The sequence below is a fragment of the Morchella importuna genome (assembly GCF_003444635.1).
Source record: "Morchella importuna strain M04M26 chromosome Unknown Morimp01GS030, whole genome shotgun sequence".
Lineage (NCBI taxonomy): Eukaryota > Fungi > Ascomycota > Pezizomycetes > Pezizales > Morchellaceae > Morchella > Morchella importuna.
The window spans coordinates 409,205-432,510 of record NW_025763427.1 but is presented as its reverse complement, the minus strand read 5'-3'; the positions used below and the strand labels follow the sequence as shown (position 1 = coordinate 432,510).

The 23,306-nt window shown below is 48.9% G+C and overlaps 8 protein-coding genes across 8 annotated transcripts; 5 read left to right on the top strand and 3 right to left on the bottom strand.

Annotated features, from left to right (window-relative positions):
* Positions 1-188: 188 nt before the first annotated feature.
* Positions 189-1,901, top strand: LAJ45_08581 (uncharacterized protein; the record flags this gene model as incomplete). The annotated part of the gene is made up of 6 exons (XM_046118131.1): positions 189-397; positions 471-531; positions 598-990; positions 1,042-1,141; positions 1,198-1,354; positions 1,406-1,901. 6 exons carry the CDS (start codon positions 189-191, stop codon positions 1,899-1,901), a joined length of 1,416 nt encoding a protein of 471 aa, XP_045968729.1.
* Positions 1,902-2,992: 1,091 nt separating this feature from the next.
* On the bottom strand, positions 2,993-3,367 carry LAJ45_08580 (uncharacterized protein; the record flags this gene model as incomplete). The annotated part of the gene is made up of 2 exons (XM_046118130.1): positions 2,993-3,257; positions 3,315-3,367. 2 exons carry the CDS (start codon positions 3,365-3,367, stop codon positions 2,993-2,995), a joined length of 318 nt encoding a protein of 105 aa, XP_045968728.1.
* A 528-nt stretch (positions 3,368-3,895) lies between these two features.
* LAJ45_08579 (uncharacterized protein) lies at positions 3,896-4,462 on the top strand (the record flags this gene model as incomplete). Its single annotated transcript, XM_046118129.1, has 4 exons — positions 3,896-4,081; positions 4,139-4,237; positions 4,302-4,398; positions 4,458-4,462. 4 exons carry the CDS (start codon positions 3,896-3,898, stop codon positions 4,460-4,462), a joined length of 387 nt encoding a protein of 128 aa, XP_045968727.1.
* Positions 4,463-5,673: 1,211 nt separating this feature from the next.
* On the bottom strand, positions 5,674-9,552 carry LAJ45_08578 (uncharacterized protein; the record flags this gene model as incomplete). The annotated part of the gene is made up of 4 exons (XM_046118128.1): positions 5,674-5,777; positions 5,838-6,488; positions 6,555-8,898; positions 9,010-9,552. The coding sequence occupies 4 exons, from the start codon at positions 9,550-9,552 to the stop codon at positions 5,674-5,676; spliced, it is 3,642 nt and encodes a 1,213-aa protein (XP_045968726.1).
* Positions 9,553-12,177: 2,625 nt separating this feature from the next.
* On the top strand, positions 12,178-15,100 carry LAJ45_08577 (uncharacterized protein; the record flags this gene model as incomplete). The annotated part of the gene is made up of 2 exons (XM_046118127.1): positions 12,178-12,692; positions 12,757-15,100. 2 exons carry the CDS (start codon positions 12,178-12,180, stop codon positions 15,098-15,100), a joined length of 2,859 nt encoding a protein of 952 aa, XP_045968725.1.
* A 459-nt stretch (positions 15,101-15,559) lies between these two features.
* Positions 15,560-16,907, bottom strand: LAJ45_08576 (uncharacterized protein; the record flags this gene model as incomplete). Its single annotated transcript, XM_046118126.1, has 6 exons — positions 15,560-15,677; positions 15,747-15,923; positions 15,978-16,063; positions 16,123-16,151; positions 16,224-16,721; positions 16,778-16,907. The coding sequence occupies 6 exons, from the start codon at positions 16,905-16,907 to the stop codon at positions 15,560-15,562; spliced, it is 1,038 nt and encodes a 345-aa protein (XP_045968724.1).
* Positions 16,908-18,466: 1,559 nt separating this feature from the next.
* On the top strand, positions 18,467-20,083 carry LAJ45_08575 (uncharacterized protein; the record flags this gene model as incomplete). The annotated part of the gene is made up of 2 exons (XM_046118125.1): positions 18,467-18,508; positions 18,566-20,083. The coding sequence occupies 2 exons, from the start codon at positions 18,467-18,469 to the stop codon at positions 20,081-20,083; spliced, it is 1,560 nt and encodes a 519-aa protein (XP_045968723.1).
* A 1,401-nt stretch (positions 20,084-21,484) lies between these two features.
* Positions 21,485-22,344, top strand: LAJ45_08574 (uncharacterized protein; the record flags this gene model as incomplete). The annotated part of the gene is made up of 4 exons (XM_046118124.1): positions 21,485-21,535; positions 21,601-21,624; positions 21,718-22,053; positions 22,180-22,344. 4 exons carry the CDS (start codon positions 21,485-21,487, stop codon positions 22,342-22,344), a joined length of 576 nt encoding a protein of 191 aa, XP_045968722.1.
* Positions 22,345-23,306: the final 962 nt, after the last annotated feature.

Sequence of the window (23,306 nt, the reverse complement as noted above, 5' to 3'; positions counted from 1 at the left end):
AGTGTAAGAGCTGTTGATCCGTTTCGGCTTAGTTACCCTGTCTTGGCATACAGCACAGACCAGTTCACTTATCGCAGCCGCGTCGCTCAGTAACAGTCCCCAAACGAGCTTCCCCGCCATATCCCCCACCATCCAAAAATTACCAAACCCCGTCTTCAAACACATAGCTCCAGGAACCACTGTCAGATATGTCTGACGACGATTTTATGCTCGAATCTGACGGCGAGGAAGATACCGGAGTATTTGACTACACATCCGGAGAGGAAGATGATGACTCTGGGAACGTCGATGTCGAAAACAGCTACTACAACGCCAAAGGGATGAAGCAAACCGACCCACAAGCAGCCATCGATGAATTTCTAGGGGTTGTAGCATTGGAGGCCGAGAAAGGAGAATGGTATAAATGCCTTGAAGATGGCGGATGGAGCTTGAGGACCCAGCCAAGACTGATAGCTTGCTTGGCGATTTAGGGGATTCAAAGGCTTAAAACAAGCTATAAAGCTAGAGTTTAGATTGAAGCAGCACGAGATGGTAGCGAAACTCTCTGCCGATTTTGGTGATTGGGGGAAGCTCACTGACTGTCTTCGCGAACTATAGGCTGTAGAACACTATGCCGAGCTCCTAACATATATACGCTCCGCTGTAACACGAAACTACTCGGAGAAATCCCTCAATAATATGCTGGACTTTATCTCCTCATCGAATGATCCTGAAGATATGCCATACATGGAGAAGTTTTACGACATGACCCTCGAGGCGTTTCAGGGAACGAACAATGAGCGATTATGGTTGAAAACGAATATCAAGCTAGCGAAGTTATGGCTGGATCGTAAGGAGTATGGTCGATTGACCAGGAATGTCAGATTACTACACCAAGCTTGTCAGAAGCCAGACGGTACAGACGACCCATCAAAAGGAACATACTTGTTGGAGGTTTATGCTATCGAGATTCAGATGTACTCTGAAACAGGAAACAACAAGAAGTTGAAGGTAAAGAGTCGTCTAGAAGCTATAGAGCCCATAAAGCTAACTGAAGTGAAGGTTTTATACAACAAGTCTCTACGTGTCAGATCGGCTGTTCCCCATCCAAGGATTATGGGGATCATCCGTGAGTGTGGAGGGAAAATGCACATGAACGAAGGTGAATATCTAGCCCTAAACATTATTCCCAGCTCTTAGTTCTCACCTTTTGGTTAGAGAATTGGAAGGACGCCCAAAGCGACTTTTTTGAGTCTTTCCGTAACTACGATGAAGCAGGATCATTGCAGAGAATCCAGGTCCTGAAATACCTTGTCCTGGCTAGTATGCTCATGAAATCAGAGATCAATCCTTTTGAATCTCAGGAAACAAAGCCGTAAATACCCCCTGGATTCTGGTTCTGATAGTAGACTAACCCATCGTTTAGATACAAGACCGACCCTCGAATCGTAGCAATGACTGATCTTGTAGAGGCCTATCAACGGAATGAGATTCACAGATATGAATCTATTCTCGAAAAAAACAAAGCCGATATCCTCTCTGACCCATTTATTCGCGAACACATAGATGAAGTTACGCGTAATATCCGTACAGAAGCTCTTCTAAAACTAATCGCCCCCTTCACTCGCTTTACACTCGATTTCATTGCACGCCAGCTTCGTATTTCTGTCCCGGAGGTTCAAGAGATTCTTGGCTTCCTCATCTTGGATAAGAAGATCCGAGGGAAGATCAACCAGGAGAATGGAACAGTGCAGATTGAGAGCAACGTGGATGCCGAGCGTATGCACGCCATGAAGGAATGGTCATCTGCACTAGAGAGATTATCGACAACCTTGTTTAATGATGGCGAAGGCTTCAAGTCAGAAGACAATACCCACCTTGGTGGTAGTCAATCGTCAGTCATTTTTGAAACTCGGCGATAGTTTGTAAAATGGTACAGAAACTAGATATCAAACTTACGAAGGGTGGCCTACGTCGGAATTAATAGCCACCCCCATTTGAAGGGACTCTACGTGATGAATCGAAACTTCTTTGAAATCATTCTATCGCATCGTAACGAATAAAAGTTGTAACCATGTAAAGGTGTAGAATTTTCTCTTAGCTATCAACCCTCGTTGATTTAATTTATATATGTAGGTACACTATCATTATCATGTTTATTCAGCCCGAACCTGCCTGTCCAAGAAGTTGCGGGTTCAATCCTTTGCAGGACGAGAAGGAAGACCGTAATTTCATCGATCAGTTATGCTATTAATACGGGCCCAACTATTTATCACGGGCATCAAACCTGGCTCCATCAGGCTCCCACAAGAAAATGCAAGAGGCATCAGTAAACCCTCTTGAGAGTAAATAGACTTTACTTCTTTTGGGATGTTTCTGCTACAGGTGATAGTAATACTTTGAGAAATTGACGCATAATAGCATGATATTAAACCAAGCCTTTAACCTAAGCCTTTAACCTATAGAAAAATTAAATAAGATCCTATCAGGCAATTACCGTTTCAACAATTACTCCATACGCATGCTTTAATGGAGAGGATTAGACGCTGCGAAGTGAAGAATTGGATACAAAGTTAGCTAGATGGCAAAATAAATACATACATGTGTATCTTATCTCAACAAATAGTTTCCGGCTCTTAGAACCTTAAGTTTGTTATTGGCGCTTTATTAGCTCCCCGCCCTCACGGTCTTAGATTCTATGCAATTTCTACTTATATTTATACAAATGTTCGCCGGTGGCGGGATTACTTTGAGGAACGAGTGATTTCTGGTGGATCAAATACTCCACTTTGGGTTTCTGGATTTCGTGAGCACCAAAAACGCTTAAGGAGTATATAATTGTTAGTTGACTAGCCATTCTTAAGTTAATCATCATTTGGGAGATAATCTCAGCTTATGGCAAATCCTAGCACACAGTAAAACGCCTCTAATTCCGAGCTCAAAAAAGACCATTCACAAACGAATCCAAATACTAAAAAGCAGCAGCAGAAGAAAGAAAAAAAATCTATTTCTTTCACTCCCTCTCCAGCACATCCACATCTAACTCCTCACAAACCCTCAACACCGTACCCAAGCTCTCAAAGATGCCATTCGTCGACACCCTCAACATCCTCGCCGTCGTCGCCTTGTAGTGCACCAGCACCACCGGTGAAGAAGCTTTCTCGCTGCCGGGAACCTCAAACTCCCGCTGCACGTACGGCGAGATCTCCTTGTCGACAGCGAGCGCTCGCTGGATGGTCTCGGCGATGCGCCATGACGGTACCGGCAGTGAGATGATACTGGGGGTAAACGTTAGCGGTCAGAGCTTGCGATGGGCTACGCTGGGGGGTTCTCACAGTGAATGCGGGAATGCGGGATCGGGCGCAGGGGCGCCGGTTTTGTCTTCCATGGCCGCTTTTTGTGGGGTTGTGGGGGGGTATGGGGGGTGAGGTTGAAGGGTGGACTTGGCGGACTGGAGGTAGTTGAGATTGTTGGTGCAAGGGTTAACATTCGTGTTTTACGGTTTGGTAATAATCTCCAAAAGTAGATATGTATAAACTAGCCCTTATAAAGCCATATTTTATTACTCCCCGGAGCGCAGTTACTTGGTCTGACTGTAATGGAATGTGAACTATTAATTGGTCACGCATAAAGGCTCAAGTTAAGTCCATAACGTATGAGTTTCCTCGCTCCACAGATATGGTCAGATGGCAAGTATCTCCGGGGAGATTACGATCTGATGATGCTGTTGACATTTGCTATGAGACTTGATTTTGGGTGGCTTAAGGCCCCAAAAGCACTATCCCAAATGTCAATGATAAAATCCCCACCCCTACTACCCCCGCCAAGGCCTATCGAGCCTCAATCCATTTTGCACACCCCACCATACACACCCCACCACATCACAAAAAAAAAAAAAACACAACCAAAACCCACAATGAAGATCCTCACAACAAACTACATCAGCTGCGCCGTCAAGGCCTGCAAGTCCACCTCCCTCTCCTTCCCCCTGCACTTCCAAGACGCAGTGCTCGTCCAGGAAGAGGTCGACTTCAAGCCCGAGTTCATCACAAACATCCTCCCCCGGATCGAATGGGAGGCGCTCAAGATCACCGCCGTTGAGGTTTGGCCGCACATCCCAGAGAACTAGTGAGCGCAAACATTGCTAACGAGCGCGTAGCTAGGATTCACTACGTTGCCGGCGCAGAAGCCAGAGGCGACGGAAGAGGCGCCTTTGGACCCCCAGGTGCTGAAGGACCTGCATACCCTGCTGCTTGAAGTATGTAAAACTTTGGCGGCGCCTTTTGTGGTTATATGTTAGCTGATGGGGTGGGCGTGTTTAGACACAGGTGACGGAGGGGAAGCTGGTTTGTGCCAATTGCAAGCATGTGTATAACATTCACCAGGGCATTGCAAACTTCTTGCTGCCGAACCATCTTGGTATGCCTGTTCCTATACTTAAAGGGTGGGAGATAACTATGAGCTAACTGATGGGGAAGTCTAATCTAGTATAATTATATCTGACGACTCCGAGCTGGGTAGAACGGTCCAGCTCTCTCCCTCCCTACAGCACTCCCGCTCATAATGATCACCAATTTCTAAAAGGCGTTAACTGTTTTTTTTATTTCAATTATTCTTTCAATTCCTGGGATACCAAAAAAAAAAAAAATAATTTGATAAACACAATCTGCCCCCAGCAGTAAGAGCAGAGCAATATTTTCATGACACGCGCACGCGCAGACACGCAATTGACATTACATCTAACTACATACACACGTAACCCCAGCCTAATCCGCGCCCCCTCTCTCCTCTCCTCTCTCCCCCCTTGATCCGATACAATCCATTCTTTTTCCCAGTTTTCAAGCCATATCATGATTATTCACAAAAAAAAAGAGAAAAAAGAAAGAAAAAAGAGAAGGATGAAATAAAAAAAGACCCAAACACCTCCCAATTTATTTTTTAAAACGTCTTCACCAGTCCCTCTTTTCAAGAGGGACACTCCATCATCCGTTTCTTGATTTTCCCCCTTGCCTGCAACCTTTTTCACCAATTCCCACACTCAGTCCTCCTCGGCCCTGTCCTCCCACATTTCTCTCCGCACCCCGTATAACATGTTACGAACCCATACAGACCAAATCTACAAAAAAATACCCTGTAAGAAGGGTAAAGGAGTATTGAAAAAAAGAGACCTCATAAGTGCCAAAGTTAAGTACTAGACCCCCACCGTCAAAAATAACATAGTAAAAGTTGGGGGATAAGGGGTTGCGAGGGGGGAGAGTAAGGAGAAGAAATATAGTACACCGTATGCCAACCGGGATAGGGGAAAGGGAAAAAGTAACAAGATATCCGCCGCAGATACTACAACATAACTAATCCCGGAAAGAAAAGGAAAATAAGATCGTAAAACAAACACCGCGCCCTTTATCAGAAGTAAAAAATAAAAAGGAGAAAAGAAAAATCCCAGAATTTGAATCGAATCAAGTCCTGAACCAACAGGAAGTAAAAATGTTTCCAATAAGGGTGGTTCGAAGTAACAGATGTGCCCCAAAATAATCCACCTGGACAAAAAGAAAGAATAGCAATAACTTAGTAATGACACAAAACCAGATCGATCCCAGGTAGAGCTTTTTGGGAGCGAGATGCCAAACCAAAAAACCGAAAGAAGTGGAGGAATAGGAAATTATAATTAGGTAAGGGAGTAAAGTCCGTTTCTTGTTAGTTGAGGAAACCCTTGCAACCGCTCGAACCACACAAACATGGTATCCTATCATCACTTCCTAATTCCCTCTCGAACTTATAATCATATGTCAATTCCTCGTCTACCAAAGAATATAAGTTAGTGATTTCTCCAAGATTCCATAATACAAAGGTAAACCCACTCTCTTTGATGTCCCTCAACGCATAAATAACGATTCTCTTGCTCCCCTCCACCTTAATAATCTTTGCCGTACAATTCGGGGTACAACTGTGGTTAATAAACCTTGCAATACCACCCCTCTTTGTGGCATCAATGACTGTATTCTCGTCGATTCTGAATAGGTAAGATGATCCAATCCCACTCTTAAGATATTTTATTTCTCTCATGTCTGCCACCTGCTGTCTGACGATCTCACCAACATATTCAATGATCATGTCATTCGCTGCGATATTCTCCATGGCGTACAAGCCCCAGTTATGAATAGCCGACCTTGCGAACCTGACAGGCTTCTTCCGCTTCTTGAGCTGGTTGAAACGCATCACGTCCGCATCGGATGAGAATATTTGCTTCTGGTTCTGAAGATTTGCAACGAGACGACGATTATTGACACGATTGGATCGGGATGTGGAGCCCGCCGCCTTGGTGATTGTAGTGGGTGCAGATGGAGAAGGTGGCTGGTTCATTGCTGCACGCTTGGCGGCGACTTGCAGACGGTGGGGAAGATACATTGATTTTTCCCTTTCAGGGATCTTGCGCCATCCCTCTGTGCGAGCACACCCGGTTGGATTGGGGCGATAAAACCCATCAATTCTTTCCTGAACTCGTGTAGCTCCTAAGAAACAGTCAGTAAAATTGAAGTTAGACCGGGAATCTGATGTTAGTGAGAAACTAGGCTCACCCCTCATACCCTCCCTATTCGCCGCCTTCATTTCCTTTTGTTTGAACGCCCATGCAGCGACGTTGCCGAGATCTGCCGGCTCGACATCCTCTTCGGCAAGTGCAATTTTTAGGAATTTGAAGTCCTCTTCATCTTTCACCAAAGTCTGCCAGCCGTCAAGATCCAACACCATATCTTCATCGTCCTCCACAGCCGGAATGGGGCCTTCAGCAGTCGAAACCCCCCAAGAGACATCCACCACCTCCTTCGGCACATCTTCATCTGTATCCTCATCTTCCACTGCGAGTTGCCTGGCAACTTGTAGAGCCTCCGGAACCTCAACTGGTACAGTATCAGTTTTGGATTTAGTCCCAGATACCCCTAGCTCCTTCCCTGTTTTCAGTGCTGTCTTTATAGCTATTGAGTCATTAATATCATCATAGTCATCTGTCACATTGACAATCTCATCTTCATCATCAACTGGAGGTCTCCGAGAGGGAGGTGGTCCTTGCTTCCTTTTCCTGTTGCGCTCCACCGGTTTCGCCACGATACCCTCATCTTCACCTTCGCTCTCGCTTGATGTAAAATCAATATCACATTTCCTCTTCTTATTCTCATTGGACTTGGCGGATTTTGATGGAGCACCTTCTGCATCGTCCTCAGCACTTTCACTAACCATCGGACTCCTCTCATTGTCAGATAGACGAGGTTTCTTAGACATAATCTGGTCCTTAGTTTCCATGCGCTCTTCCTCTGGTGTAGGCTCCTCTTCATCTGACGATACAGCAGTATCCCGCAGCTTTGATGTGGGCCCAACACTTCCTCTTTTTCTCTTTAGATTCCCAATATGATCTACCAGTGGTGAATTGCTCGTAGAGTCATCATCTCCGATGTCCGTCGACAACCCACGCGATATGGGTCTATCCCCTGTGGCTGTCGACTCGTCGTCTGAGCCACCTTCTGAATCATATTGGTTAAGACGATGCGCAAGTGGACGGGCATCCGCTTTTGTAGGCTTTTTAAAACCATTTGTCTTTGGGCGCTCCTCCTCCTTCTTTGGTAGGACTCTCTTCTTGAATCGCGGGAGTGCGACCTTTACCGGATTTGTAGACATAGATTTGATGGAAGTCTTGGCAATTGAGTTTGAAGACAATATAGATTGAATCGGCGTAGCAAAATCATTGACCGCCCGCGAAGCATTACCTGGGGGAACTACTTCATTTGTTGCAGCGGAGATTTTCGATTCCGCCTCTTCAACCCTACGTCTTTTATGGAGCTTACTTGATTCCAGAGAGTCGTAGATTGTCGGTGCGACAATTCTCTTTTTGAAATCGTTCATGAGCGCAGTTTTCATCTCTTTCATCAAAGCATCAGTAGTCTCAGCCAAATAATCGACTTTCACCTCGACTATTTTGGGGGGGTTGCGAACAGGCGAAGGGGTTCGAGTTCCCCCAGGATGCATTTCCATGAGCATTTTGTAGGAGAACAATCTGTCCCCATCGCATACCCGAAAACACTTTTCCATATCTCTTTTTTCCCAAAAGACAACATAGAATCCCGTCCTATCACAGAGCACGGTTTTTAATCCAAAATTCTTTAGGCGGCCCTCCAGATGTCGCACATATCGCTGATCCCCGGGAATACATCGTGCGGTAATGAAGATATAAGGCCATCGCCCAACATGATCCAATGCCCTATAGTTCTCTTTCTGTGTTTCTGCTAGTCGTGAATCTCGTTCCCGATCCCGGTCTCGGTCGCGGTCTCGGTCTCGGTCCAGAGCTCTACTTTCTTTCCGAATGGGCGAGGCACCTCGACCCCTCGATGGGGATTCCGCACGGTATGACGGTCGTATGTGATCTTCCCTAGGCATAGGCGGTGGCTTTGGTCGATTCTTTGCAGCTTCTTGCTCTTTCCGTCTATTTTCTTCCACAATTCTTCCTGCTAGTTTCTGTAATTTTAGACCATCCCTATCCAATTCCACTCTAATCTTTTGCAATCCAATCGTTGTTCCATTACCGCCGACCACCGCTTTTTTAGCACCTTCATGAGCCGGGGACTTGGTCCTAACATTATCGCGATAAAGAATAGAACATATCCCCAGCGAACCACCCGTTGCCGGATCAACCTTGACCGCAATTTTCGAAATTTCACCATATGCCCGGAAATGCATCGAGATTTCATTCTCCGTGGTAAGCGCCGACAATCCCGAGATTAAAATTTGCGACGGAGGACCTGGTCCGATGTAATTCTCGTCCCACTTCCACCATGTCCGGTAGAGACCTGTACGAAGTCGCTTCTTGCCTAACTTTGGACCCTTTGTGTAATCCGGAATGGCTAGTCGGGGGTCTGTGATGGGACCGGAGACCTACTCACGTTCAGTCAGTTGTGAGCTCTCCGTCCCCCGACATCGCCGTAGCTCGACCGGGATAGGCGTGTGGCGAGGGAAATTGGAAGCAACAAAAATGTAAAAACGTACCCCTTCACCGTCGAACCGTACTATTGTATCTTTGCTCTTCTTCGGAACACCTTTCTCTTCAAGGGCTGGATCATACTTGAGCCTCCAGTTTCTCTTGGTTGGATCCTGCTTGATCGCGGGAATCGCGGGGGGTGTCCCTTTGGGTGTCGGGAGTGCAGGGGGGGGTGGCGGTAATGGAGGAGGCTCTTTGGAGGCGTATGATTGTACAAGAGATACCTGTGGTCGCGGTGGCAGACTATGTTTTGGGGCAGGAAGCACAGGGAGCGATTGTGTCGTGATCGCGGAAGAGCGATTATTGCTTTGGAGTAAATGACTCGGCAGAGCTGTCTTCGTTACTGTCTGGGTTGAGGTAATGGTGGAAAAGTTTGTTGAATTTGAAGTAGTATTGGTCAGGGAATTTGAAGATAGTGCGCCGTTAGAGGTGTCCCGATCATAGTCCCGATGAGATCTCTGGCGGGATCTTTCCCGTTCAGCCTGAGCCTTCTTCTCAGCCAAAACCGAGGGGGCAGCGGGGAAGAAGTCGGCATAGCCTGCGCGCGACATTCTGCTGCGAAACTTACAGCGGAAGTTGCATCTACAGTGGGCGTGAAGCTAGTGAAGTGCCGTTGAAGTTAATGAGGCGATTTGGGGGTTGATGGTGCAAGCTCGAAGAGAATGTTGGCGGGCTGGTCGAGTTTGAGAAATAGAACTGTGTGTTCGCGTGTGTTTTGGGCGGGGGGTGGACGCGAAGAAACAAGAAAAGCAAGAGACTGCAAGGGGAGGGGTGTGGGGAAGTTTTGCCAAATGAAGGATAAGACTAGCAGAAGCTAGACTAGCAGTAATGGGATTATTGAATGGTGTCAGAAGCGAGCGGAAGAATGGAAAATGGATACAGTAAAAAGAGAAGTGAAGATGGACACTGAGCAGGGGGAGAAAATGCGAGGGGCGTTCCTTCCTGGGAGAGAGAAGCAGCTGCAAGAAAGTCCCAGGGAGGCGTCAGATTCCAGTTGGTCGGTCAGTCAGTTGGTCGGTGGTAGGTGTAACTGAGAGAATGGCAGAGGACAAAATATTAACAAGGACCCAGATTGATGTCGATGGGAGAGAAAGTAAGAATGTGTGTGTGTGAATTTCCAAGGAAATAGACACCGCCAGAAGGTTATAGTTAGGCGTAGCAGTGGGTAGTAGCGCTGTGTGGATGGAGGAAGCGTGTCGTGACTCGTGACAGCTCAAGAAGCCTTGACTGATGGAAATCGCGAAAAACGATGACCGACAGGCTCAGGCAATAAAGAAGGAAACGTAAGAAACAGAAGGAAAGAAAGAAAGAAATCCTATCCTATCCTATCTGTGGGGGGGGTGCAGAGGGGCCTGTTGTGGATGTGGTGGTGTTGAGATTGGATAGCCCGGCTGGCTGTCTGGCCTTACAGAAGAACTTCTAAAAACTATCACAGTGTTCTCTGGTTAATTTTGAAGGAAACGAGGCGCGGTGGTGACGCCGTGACGGAACGTGGAGACACCCACGACACAGGTACACACAGAAAACTTCGAATTTCCCTCCTGACTTGAGGTGCTAGTACGTTATGGTCATAGCGTTGTTCCCATTGCGGCTTAGAACACTGGCCGTTTGGATGTGGATCCTGCGCCCTGCCTCTTCATCCTTCGTCCCGCTGCTGCTCTCCCTGCGAAGCGTATGTACCTGCTGTGGGTACATGTTGGTATGGATAACCCCCCTCACCGCTCTCTACACAGATACACTCCAGCTCCAATACCCGACTCGATCTCTGCAGCAACTCTTCCCCTCCCACACTTACCGCTTGATGGAATGAACTGCCCTCAGTTCTTACAGATGGTCGCAGACAGATGCAGCAGCGCCCACTCCTAGCTGGCCAGGTTGACGCATCTCCCGAATTAAGAGTCACCGAACCTATCTGCCCTCTTCCTGGGAAATGACGACATAACCACAACCACAACATGCATAGATATCTGACAAAGCGGTTTGCCAATACCGCCGTATATTCTGTTTGATATGTTTGCTTTAAGAGTGTTGGTGTAGTAACGAACGAAGCCTTCATGCGGAGAGGGCTCCTGGTCAACATCGCCAACAATCGACCTTTGCAACGGTAAATGTTAGGCGTCGCTCAACAACAGCATTTTTGTACGTTGGAGAAATTTTCCAGCAATGGCTTCCTATTGGAAAGATTCGAAAACTAGCAGCGCTAGGATGCGAAATCCATACGACGACATCAAATCCCTTATGGTGACACTCCAATCCTCAGCCTGTTTATTCTCGGCGGTTGATATCACAAGCCAGCAGCAGCACTTGGCTTGAGGAACGGCCCTCCTAGTGGGAGATTCGCCGAAAAACTAAGAGATGCAGATTGACGAATGTCGTTGGAATTGTTATCTTAGGTTGGAGGACTTCACAGGTTGCGCTTTGTCCTGGAGGCGATTCGGCCGGTTTTAAACGTGTACCACTGTTGGGTAAAGGTCCGAGCGAGTGATTCTCTGTGATGAGTGACTAGCACATTACACGTACAGCTGTAGTTAACGATCACCTTATCTTATATACATTTATTCCATTTACCAGGCCCCATTTAGTCTACTCTTCCTAGCTTGAATCAAGTGATAAACAATGCGTCTATATGGGATTTGTTCGCAAGGGGAGCTCGGCACAACTAGTAGCCTTTATCTGTGATGGGATGGAGTTTACCTTGGGGACGTAGGCTGTCCCCCGATAGAGCTTATCGATTTTATATATATATACCCTTAAAGCTTCAAATTGTGCATTTAAACAATAAATTCGATAGTCATTGATACTGGCTTGCTTTATAAAACCATGTAGGTACATACATATGTTTCTTCCTAAAGAAATCTGTCTATCAGACCGTCGGGACTTCTAGCTGGTCGCTAGTTTATTTAAATACTTTTCAACTCATGGTACCTCGGACTCCGGTAAGTATATCAGGTTGGAGCTCTAAAAGTTCATGCAGAATTGAAACATCGCGTGTGCCAAGCAATCGTGTTTCTTCTTTAGTAACCAACCAAAGCTGCCACGAGAGCCTCCCGCCAACTGCCCCCTGCGAGTATCTCAACAAAAAAGAAACCACCTAATCATCTTGACCTAAACATATTCACCTCGAGGCTTTCGAGCCCTTCTCTTATCCTCTGTATCGCAATCAACGAAAATCTACAATGAGGGTATCATCAACCCCGTTAGCATCTCTACTAGTCGGCTTTGCTGCCATCCTGCCAACAACCCTCGCTGTCTTTCAAGACGAGGCTTTCCAGAACGACTGGCATATCCCACTTCTGGGCCCTTCGCTCCGAGAATCTACCTTCTTTCACCGCCCCCTCCTAGATGCGAAAGCGAGCCTCATATATACACTTACAGAGCGCAATATCATTGCTGCGCTGCATCCAAAAGATGGCGGGATTGTATGGAGACACCAGCTGGAAGCTTGCGCATCCAAGAAGCTGGCTCGAGCTGTAGAAGGTGTTGTTGTGGCTGGCAGCTGTGGGAATGTCAAAGCGTTCGACGCAGTGACAGGAAAGCTAGCCTGGGAAAATAGATTCGAGGGTGGGAATGTGAAAGATTTCAAGTCTGCGGGCAAGGAAGACGCAGTGGTAGTGCTTTTTGATGATGGTAGTGTAAGAATGTTAGAAGGTGGGAGTGGGATTGTTATGTGGGAGTGGAAAGGCCTCGATGCGTATGTTCCTCATCCATATGTGCTGTTGAGAGAGCTGTTTATTAACTCAATGGGACAATCGTAGGAAAGATACACCGTATTCGATCTCTGTAACGAGTGATAGTGTCTTGGTCGTTTCTGTTCAGCCAGAGAAGACATCGAACAATATGCATATCACTAGCTTAGTGCTTGAGTCCGGTTTGCCTGCTAAATTCTCCCGCGATTTGCGCTCATCTGTTGAATCGGTGGACAATATTCTCAGCTCTGATGCCCTCATGGCCTGGACTGAAGATGATTTCCGAATTCTAAAAATGGTTCCTATCAGTGGGGGTAGGCTCTCCGGTGAGAATGTCAAAATCCCAGAAGGCGTCATCGATATCGAGGTCCATACCGATAGCGACAATGTTGCACTAGTGCACTACAAAACTGCGGACAAATCATGGGGAACAGCTTACAGATGGGACTATGAGTACGGCCCAGTCATGTCCTATTTGGATATTGAAGAAAAACCCGGTGCGGATAGCACATTCTCAATAAGCAAGTCTGGAGGTCAGACGTTTTTTGTCTGGAGCTTTGCCAACGGAGAAGCATTCCTATACGGAGAACAAGGTCAATTGGCCGAATACAGCCCTAAATTTGAATACAAAGGGAATCATATCACAAATGCCGCTTCGGAGGTTATCACTAGATCTGACGGCGCCTCGTATGCAGTTCGCTCGTTCATATCAACTTCCGCCCCCGGATTTAAAGGAAACACCCACCTTGTCCGTAATGGCGATCTAGAATGGACTCGCAAGGAGTCCTTGGCCTCTGTTTCGGTATCTACATTCGCTGAATTATTGGATCCCGCTGCCGAAAAGGTTGCGAACGAGCTGAATGCCGAGGGGCACAAAAGTATTGGTGCTGCCTACGTTCATCGTCTCACTAGACACGTGCAGGAACTTATCGAATACGGGCCTGCTTGGGTGTCTGGTATTCCAGTAAGAGTCATGGATGCGTTTTTGAACAAGGAGAAAGCGGAGATTGGCGGGAAGTGGAGGGACTTCTTTGGATACAGGAAATATGCAATTGTTGCTACTGAAGAAGGTGGTCTGGCGGCATTAGATATTGGAAAGAAGGGGGAGATTGCCTGGGAGTCCAATGTTCTACCAATTGAGGGTGAATGGAAAGGTGCTCTCGGAGTCTACGAAGTCTCAAAGGGGGTCGTCGCAGTTGTCACTAAGGGAGGTGAATACCTCGAGTTTGATGCATTTGAGGGCACCATGCTTCACAGGGAGAAGATTCCTGGTTGCGGAACCATCAAGAGCTCTAGCACTGTAGATGGCATTGGCCGCAAACTCGTCCTTGCCGTTCTCAAGTGTGGTAAAGTCATGGTCCTCCCCTCAGGTTCACCTCTCCCGGAAACCGTCTTTCTCGCTGTCCAAGACGATGCGGGTCATGCGAAAGGCCTCAAAGTAGCCTCCTCCGGCAAGCCCGAGCAAACATGGGTCTTCAACCCTCCCACAGGCGAGCAAATTGCCTCGATCTCCACCAGGCCTGCCCACGATCCCATTGCATCTATTGGCAAGGTCTTAGGCGACCGCTCAGTAATGTATAAATATATCAACCCACACCTAATCTCGATCGTTACCGCAGACCCCAACGGCTCAACAGCCTCAATCCACCTCCTTGACTCTGTCTCTGGCGCCGTCCTCCACTCAGCAACACACACAGGCGTTGACACTAGTAAGCCCATTGTATCCACTGTCTCTGAGAACTGGGTTGTATACAGCTACTACGGCGATGACACCATTCCCGGCAAGACTGCCGCTAAGGGCTACCACCTCGTCGTCTCTGAAATCTTTGAGAGTGAGCAGAAGAACGATCGAGGCCCACTCGGCGGCGCCCAAAACTACTCTGCGCTTGCCGGTGAAACTGGGGAACCCTTCGTGCTCTCACAATCATTCATCTTCCCTGGTGAGATCACGTCTCTAGCGACTACTACTACCCGCCAAGGCATCACCAGCCACGAAATCTTGGCGCTACTGCCAGAGTATTCGTCGATCTTGGGACTGCCAAAGCGTATGCTTGATCCTCGTCGCCCAGTGGGCCGCGATGCAAATCCTGGGGAGGTGGAGGAGGGCCTTGTCAAGTACTTCCCTGTCATTGATGCGGATCCCCGTGGTATGTTGAACCATAAGCGAGAGCTTGTGGGCATCAAGAAGATTGTTACTACACCGGCGCTATTGGAGAGTACCAGTCTTGTATTCGCGTACGGCGGTGATCTCTTTGGTACAAGAGTGACGCCCAGTATGGCGTTTGATGTGCTCGCCAAGGGGTTCAGTAAGATTCAGCTTGTTGGGACAATTGTGGCGTTGGGTGTGGGCGTGGGCTTTGTGGCGCCCATGGTGAGGAGGAAACAAATTAACCAGAGGTGGTCTAATAGCTAGACCTTATGTTATAGAACTAGATCCACTGTTTGTTTGTTTTTGTTTACTGGCCTGGCTGTGCAGTTGAGCGCGCATGGGGATTTATTTTTATTTATGTATTTCGTAATGATGAATAGTGAATTAAAGTTGGATGAACAGGAAAAATTTGGGAAGGGTGGGAATATCATATGTTGGTAATTGGTTCATGACTTTCATGACTTCTGCGTTCTTCCCTTTGATCTACAAGCTTGGCGTATAGAATCTACTCAAAGTTACAATACTGTAAGGGAATTGTAAGGGTAGACTTCCATTCATGGAAAAGAAAATAGACCTGATTTACGTACTCCATCCTTTGAGCCCAAGGCTCATAAACAGGCCCCACTGGTACATATGATATTACAACTCTCCTACGCTCAGCTGCTAGGGGATCTTTTGATTAGTATTTCCGGGTCATTATCGTCACGAAATATCACTCGCATGCTATAAACCCGCAAACTCCTGCGCAGCCTCCCGCAGAGCCTTAACGGCACCGTCCCTAACGGAAACTACGACTTCTCCCGCTGGCTGCAGATCTTGGATCGACCCAACACCCGTTCCACTGGAGCAGCCATGTCAGCACCATAACCACACCATACATACACAGACATGTGCACATGAAGATACATACCAAAACATAGTCAATCTCTCCCAATCACCGGATGCAAGTGCCTTCTCGTACAGCTCTCTGTTTTCTGATTCCGCCATACCGCTCTCATCATCTCTAAGTGTTCCGTTCATTGCACCGCGCCCATTATATTGCTGTGGCCAGAACCCGGTTCCGCGCAGGGTATCGAATATTCGAGTTCTTCCCCTTGGGGTAAGCATTGGGGAGCTAAGAGGGGTACTGAGATTTGCATACCTAGTCGTATTCTGACCTCCGTCTGAGAGGTTCAGAAGGTACTCCTTGAACCCATCTGCTGCAGCGCATTCGGGAGTCAAGATAAACTACAGCCCGCCAGTCAGCTCAGCTAGTACCCAACAGCCATAGCACCAGAGATTCCCACCCTAGTCCCCATTACAACACCGCTCGCACCTACACCACCCCACATTAGCAATTCTGCCCACGCTACTTACTGTCCTCCCATAGTCACCCCTCCCCACCTACCTAAAGCCAAAGCCGCTGCCGCACCACACCCATCCACAATTCCCCCCGCTGCAAGCACCGGTATCACTCTCCCGCTCTCCCTGATGACATTCCTAAACTCCGGAACAAGCCCCACCACACTCGCGCCACGACACAACCCATGTCCCCCCGAGTCTGCAACGCCCTGCGCAACGATGACGTCTATGCCCTCGCCCGCAGGACCAGCCAGCAGCGCTTTGAGCTCCTTTACGGAGCCGAGCTGGACGAAGATCTTGATTTCGGGATAGTGGGACTTGGTGTTGATGATCCAGGTGTCGAGCTGCTCTGCAGTTTCAGGCGCAAAGAACCACACTGCGACTGGCGGGTGGGACTTCAGCGAGCTGAGGAAGAGTGAGAGATCTGCGCGGAACAGGATCACGCCTATGCCGATTGGGAGGGGTGTTATGTCCGGGAGGAGAGAGTGTGTGTGGGCAAGATTGGCGGAGAGATTGGTAAGGTCAAAGCCGGCGCCCAGGAAACCTAGCTGGGTATTAGATACGGCTGGTAAGAGTATACTACGTGGGGGAAGAGCTTACCTAGACCGCCGGATTTATATACGGCGGTAATTAGATCGGGCCCGGTGGTACCTAGCATGGGGGCACTGCATATGAGGGGTGTTTTCGTAAACGAAAACATCGACTTGAGGAGAGCAGTTTCTTTCGACATGATCAGTTGCAGTATCTCAGCCAAAGGACTAAAAAATGATATATTGAAGTCTACTATCCAAGAGTTTTCAAGCTCCTCGTGGGAAGACAGGGCATTTATATCCAGTAATAGCGAATTTGTAAGCTATGGTTTTAGCAAACTTCTATCTCCGTTTCTCCGGAGTACTAGAGTGAGAGAGAGGAGGGAACCACCAACGAAAAAGGCACACGACGTCGCAGTTGACCAATCGCTAGCTAGTAGTTCATATCAAGCCGCAATACGATCATTGACCCCCCCCCCCTCTAAACCACACGGTAATTCTCGGCACTCTCTCGGGGCCCAGCACCGCGGATGTTCCGTAATTCTCTTTGTTTTGAGGGGGTTTTCTTCGGTTACAGGTTTGAGTGCTGTACTGGGAGCTCCCTGCTACTGTGAGTCATTGGAGGCATAATGGGTAAGGAGAGGTTTGATAGTGGTAGAAGTAAGTAAGGTTAAAAGAGTTTTGCGAATGTAAAGGGTGTTCTGGAAATCATCAGAACCTCTTACAGCAGACATTATTGATGCGTACATCTTTTGCAGTCTCGTTGAATCCGGATCAGGTATCACTCATATCAGCCTCCAGGTGCATAAATAACCACCTACAGATTCAAACGCCCACAAGGAGGCCACTAGGGGGGGTTTAACTAACTCCCTCTCTATGAGAGGACGTCATCTCATAAACTTTATAGCATTAAATACTATGACATACGTGTAATTATCAGAACTCAGAGATATAACTAATACGTGTACTTTATTAGCCATCCATCATCATCAGTCCTCTCTTTCTCTCAAGCAATTTACTTCAACCATTCAGTCTACATGGATTATCTACTGTTTCATCATACTATCAGTATGTAATTCCAGCTATTTCCGCCTAGTACATACTACAATCCTCGAATCAAGCCAAATCCGAAATTGAGATGAAATAATGGCTGACTTTATTAGAATCACGCTTACATTCTCATGGGTTAGGGATGCTCCTCCAAGTTCAAAGGAGATTTTATTTTAGCTCTCTACATAGAGTATACATAATATAGCATGCCAAATCACGGCACTGCACTGCGCCCCCGCCTAAAACGCGTTTTTCTACGAAATAAGGCCCTTCTAGACTGGACTTGCCATGACGAAATGTGACATTTGGAGAAGCTCACCGGTCAGTTTTCTACTACATACCAACAGATTCAGGCAACCGATAACGGACGCAGTCACGTGGGGGGGGGGGGGGGGGGGGGCGCCACAGTGACTAACACTAGCAGCTCAGCGAGTGGGTATTTATTAGATGTCACTTCTCCGCACCTACATCCCCCAGCTCCCCCCCCCCCCCCCTTTCCAACATTCTCGTGAAGAATAGAAAAATCCCCCACATTCATTCTCTTGACTGGGCTGCTACTACTAGTGCTGTACGATTTGAACAAACCATCCCGCCGGCTAAGTGACAACATTCCAATCGTCGCTTATATCATCATCCTCAAACTTTAAACTTTTTTTTTGCGCGAATATTATGAACTCTTTCAGTTTCATTTACTCTCCAATAAAAGACAATGAACCCTCAAGAGCTCGCCGATCAGCTAGCAGAACTCCAAGTATGACAAAACGGAGAGGAGTTCTCAGGCAGGGGTGTATAACTAACGTCTGCCCAGATCGAATTCTCCTCATTGGACTCGTCTCTCGTCGCGGCGATACTTAGTGACACAGAGTCCCCCGCGGAAGCCCGAAAAACACTCGGGGAGCTCGCCCTACTCACCCAAGTCGACGACAGCGTCGATAACAACTCCCCGGAACTGTCAATCAGCGATGAGACTGATCCGACTACCTACTCGCTCTCCTCATGGCGCATAGAGGACGACGAGGATGACGCTCTTGGGGCTAAAGACAATGCGACATTCTTGGGGTATATGTTCCCATCGTTGTCGGCCTTTTCGATCAATGCAACCCTTGACAGGTGTCAAGGAGACCTCGCGCGCGCAACCGACGAGCTCCTCAATCGCGTCTTCCTCGCGGATGACCCTGAGGACGATGTGGTGCGCGGCGTAGACGGCTTTGATGCGGGTATAAACGGCGGCTTAAAGGGGAAAAAGAAGGGCCGTAAAGGGCGCAAGAATGGGAAAATGCTTACCCTTGAAAACGACCCACCTAGTAGCCAGGTGCGCCTAACGGTAGGCTCCGCAAACACAAACACCAATGACGCCCCCTCTAGATGGGAGGAAATGGCATCTGAGATATCCTATCTTTCAAACACCCTTGGTCTATCTGAGAAAGTGGTTGGGGCGGCGTATCGCCGCCATAGTAGCGCACTTGGCCCTACAATCGCGACTCTGCTGGAAGAAAATTTCCCCAGCGGTGCTGTACTCGACCCAACGCACTTAGCCCAACTCCAAGAGCTATCCGCGAGCTTTGGTGGCAGCGTGAAGCGCCGACACCTCGAGGCCCTGCTCCATCTCTGTAGAGAGAACACACCAGCCGTCTTTAGACTCGCCGATGTTCTCAGCCTCGAACCCAAACCCACTGTCCAAATCGTGAGCGCCACCACCCCTACCACCCCCAAATCTCCTCGCCCCATTCCCCTCAACGGCTGGGTCGCCGTCGGCGGCTCCTCCGCCGCCCGCTCGGTCCCCAACTCCCCACCCGTCTCCCCCCGCTTCCAGCAGCCCCGCCCGCTCCAAAACCTCTCCGCACAGACCACCGCCCGCAACGAAGCCTTCGCCAAAGCTGCCGCCTCCTACCGCAAGTCCAAATCCGACCACCTCATGGGCGGCGCCGCCGCCTTCTACTCGGACGTTGGCCACAGCCACCACGCCGCCGTCAAGAGCCTACGCGAGGAGGCCGCACACCAGTATGTCACGGCCAACAGCACGCTCAACAACCTCGACCTGCACGGCGCAACCGTGGCGCAGGGCGTGCGGTTTGCGCGCGAGAGGACCACAGACTGGTGGGTGCGGCAGCGGCGCGAGCAGGAGCTTGCGGGCGGCGGCAGGCGTGAGGTCACGCCGTTCCATATTGTGTGTGGCGCGGGGAGACACAGTAAGGATGGGATTCCGCAGCTGCTGCCGGCGGTGACGAAGATGCTGGTGAAGGAGGGGTGGAGGGTGGTGTGTGATCATGGGAAAGTTGTGGTGGTGGGTGTCAGTGGGGTCAGGGCGAGGCAGAGGAGCTTATAAAGACTGGCTGGCTGGCAGGCATATGGCTCCTTGTGGCGTGACTGTCTATTGTTTTTTTTGTTTTTTTTTTCTTCCTTCTGCGGGGCAGGGGGGGGGGGGGATACCAACATATATTGTCATTGTGAGGTCTTTGGCCTGGAGCTTTATTTAGTTAGATCATATAGATATCATTCCTTGTGTAGATGGATGTGATCTTATCTAGACTAGACTAGACTGGCTAGCCTTGATCGAATTAGAATGGGGGGCTAGTAGGAGAAAATAATAATCATTGGATTGGTTTTTGCTAAAAAGTTCTTCATGCATATATATCGCACTTCATTTCAGAGAGACACTCTCAGTAAATGTGTTTCTTTAGCGAATCCGGCCACAATACCACTCTTTTTTTTTGACTCATCTCTTGGGCGTAGCTGCACAACGATCGTTCACGTAATCGTGGTAGGGTAAAAGCATTCCGGTAGCAAGCACCGTATCATATCATAAACCGCTATCTTCAAATATGCCGTGTAAATGCCAATGTGCACATTCCAGTAATCACAGCCCATACGAATACCTACGCTGTCCGTCCATCCGCCTGAAGAGTAAACAGTCAGTACATACAGCGCCTACATACTCTTACTCTACACGCAACCGGCAGAACACCGTCCTCCGTGATTGTTCCCCCCGATAAAAACAAAAATTACGCCCACCATTATCATTGTCATTGTCATTGGCTATGTCATCGCGACCTCCAAAGCTGACTACTACGCTCAGTCGGCAAATGCTCCTGCTTACCCTAACTCTAAGTCCCTCCTCCACTAGCGCAAGCCGGGGGTACCTGACCGGATGTTCGGTACCCGGGTAGAAGCGAGTCGATGTCGCTTGTGTAACCATCGAAACGCCCACAGCAACCGACCGACCGTTCTAACCACTCTGGCCCGATACTCTACTAGGAATCTAGGACGGACTGCATGTTCACGTGCTAGACCTCGGTCTTGGGCTTTGGAGGGTGTTTGGGAGAGAGGGAGTGTTGGGGCAGAGGAATGGAGTGTGTGTCGTTATATATACACTCTTGCACGAAGAACTGCACTTTACCTCGAGTGCTGTTTGATGTCTGACATCTGGGTCGTCGGCGGTCAGGTCAGTTGGGCAATCGGTCAGGTCAGGCCACATACACATGCGTCACAGACCCCGGGATATGTATATGTGAATATCCCAGCTACATACCTACTCTACTCTGCGCAGCTACAAGAGGAAGCCCGGAGATCGGCGCTTGGGGAATTAGTAAAAGTGCGCCCTCTTCTCTTCCCCACTCGCTCTCTTTCTCTCTCTCTTTCTGTTTCTCTTTGTCACTGTCTCCTCTGCATCTCTGCATCTCTCTCTGCATCTCTGCACAGCACAAGAAAGAACAAAAGAAACAACAAGATGTCGCAGCCCAAAATGGGAGTTCTCGACCTCGAGAAGCAGCTCCTCTCCGTAAGATCCCCTCCACAGCTCCCACAAAGGCAAAATCAAACGCTAACACCACCATGCATGGCTAGTACGCCTCCTACCACCACAACCCCGTAACTCCCCCCTGCCCCCCCCCGGGCCCTCCCCGCCCCCTCCCCGCCCTCCCCGCCCCCTCCCCGCAGGCGACACTAACAAACACCCCGCAGCACAACATCCTCATCCACCTCTTCGGCGTGCCCGGCATAATGTTCACCGGCTTCCTGCTCGCCACCAACACGCCCTCGCTCCTCGACCTGCCCTACATCCCGCTCAACCTCGGTGGCATCGGCTCGTTCGTCTTTGCCGTCTTCTACATTCTCATGGAGCCCGTCGCCGGCCTGCTCTTTGCGCCGCTCATTGCGGCCATGATGGTTGTTGTCAACCACCTCACGGCCACGTATGGCGCGACGGCGACCTGGTGGGCGTGGTGTGTGTTTTTGGCGAGTTGGGTGGTGCAGTTTATTGGGCATGGCGTGTTTGAGAAGAGGGCGCCGGCGGTGCTGGTTTGTTCCCCCGACCCCGTCGTTCCATGGAGAGATAGAGGGATAGATTGATGAGGGAGAGAGAGGGGGAACGAGTGGGGTGGAGAGGCTAGAGGTGCATGCTGATAAGATGTGGATGTGCAACAGGATAATCCGATACAGCCGATCCTACTGGCGCCGTTCTTTGTCTGGTTTGAGATCTTGTTCTATTTCGGGTATCGGCCGGAGCTGCAGGCGCGGATCGAGGAGAAGGTTGTGCTGGAGCTCAAGAGGCTCCAGGACGAGAAGGACATGAGTAAAAAGAAGGCGTGATTGGTCTACCAGTCTGCTATGTAGCTCTAGCTACTAGCTATGTAAGGTAAGTAGATGGGTATATGTATGTAGTTTAGTGATGATGCCTTTTTTACTTTTCTTTTCTTCCTTTTTTTTCGTTTGCACTGTCCGGTCCGGTCCTGCTGGCTTTTTTGCGCGTGGGTGTGTGTGTGTGTGCGTGGTTTTGTTTTGTTTTTCGCAGCCAGTGGGGAATTCGAAATGTTCTGCGTTGGTGTGGAACTTTGTAAAGAACTTCCATTTGCGTCTTTTGTCTCTCTACTCGTAGATTCATGACGTTTCCGAACACGACTGCCCTTGCATACCATACAAAAAAGTGCCAAATCCACCTTTTTGTATGTCATGCAATATTGGTCGTGTTCGGAAACGCTATGAAGCTACGAGTAGAGTACTTACTTTAGCTGTCAGGACGGCCCGTGCGTACTGGTCACGTATGTAGTGTACATACCAAGAGTAACTCGGTACTTGTACCCTCTCTGCCCTACTTTCATAACCTGAGGAAGAAGGGTGGTGGTGGGTGGACCGTGCGCATCAGCGCATGCGGCGTGGGGGTTTCAACTCGAAAAAACAGGAGCGAGTGATATCCGGTGCGTGTGGTGCGCCAGGCAAAGTTTTCCCTATTTCAGCCGCAACCCCCGGGATGGGGGAGGAGAGGTAATTACAAATCATGGCGTTTATATCTCCGATACAAGACAGGGCTGAAGTGGTTTTGTCTGTGTGTTTGGTCTTAGGTAGGCGAATGGGATGAAGTGGATGGGTTTGGAGTGGACTCAGTGGAATATTAGAGTAGACCCCTGGCGGGCTGGCGCTGGTACACACACCCCACGGGAGGGTGTGAGCTCACCACCCTACCACTGAGTCCCCGGATCTAACCACCCAGCCAGCCAGCCAGCCAGCTAGGAGCTGGGAAGATCCCAGAATTCCGGATGAATCTGTGGTAGTCT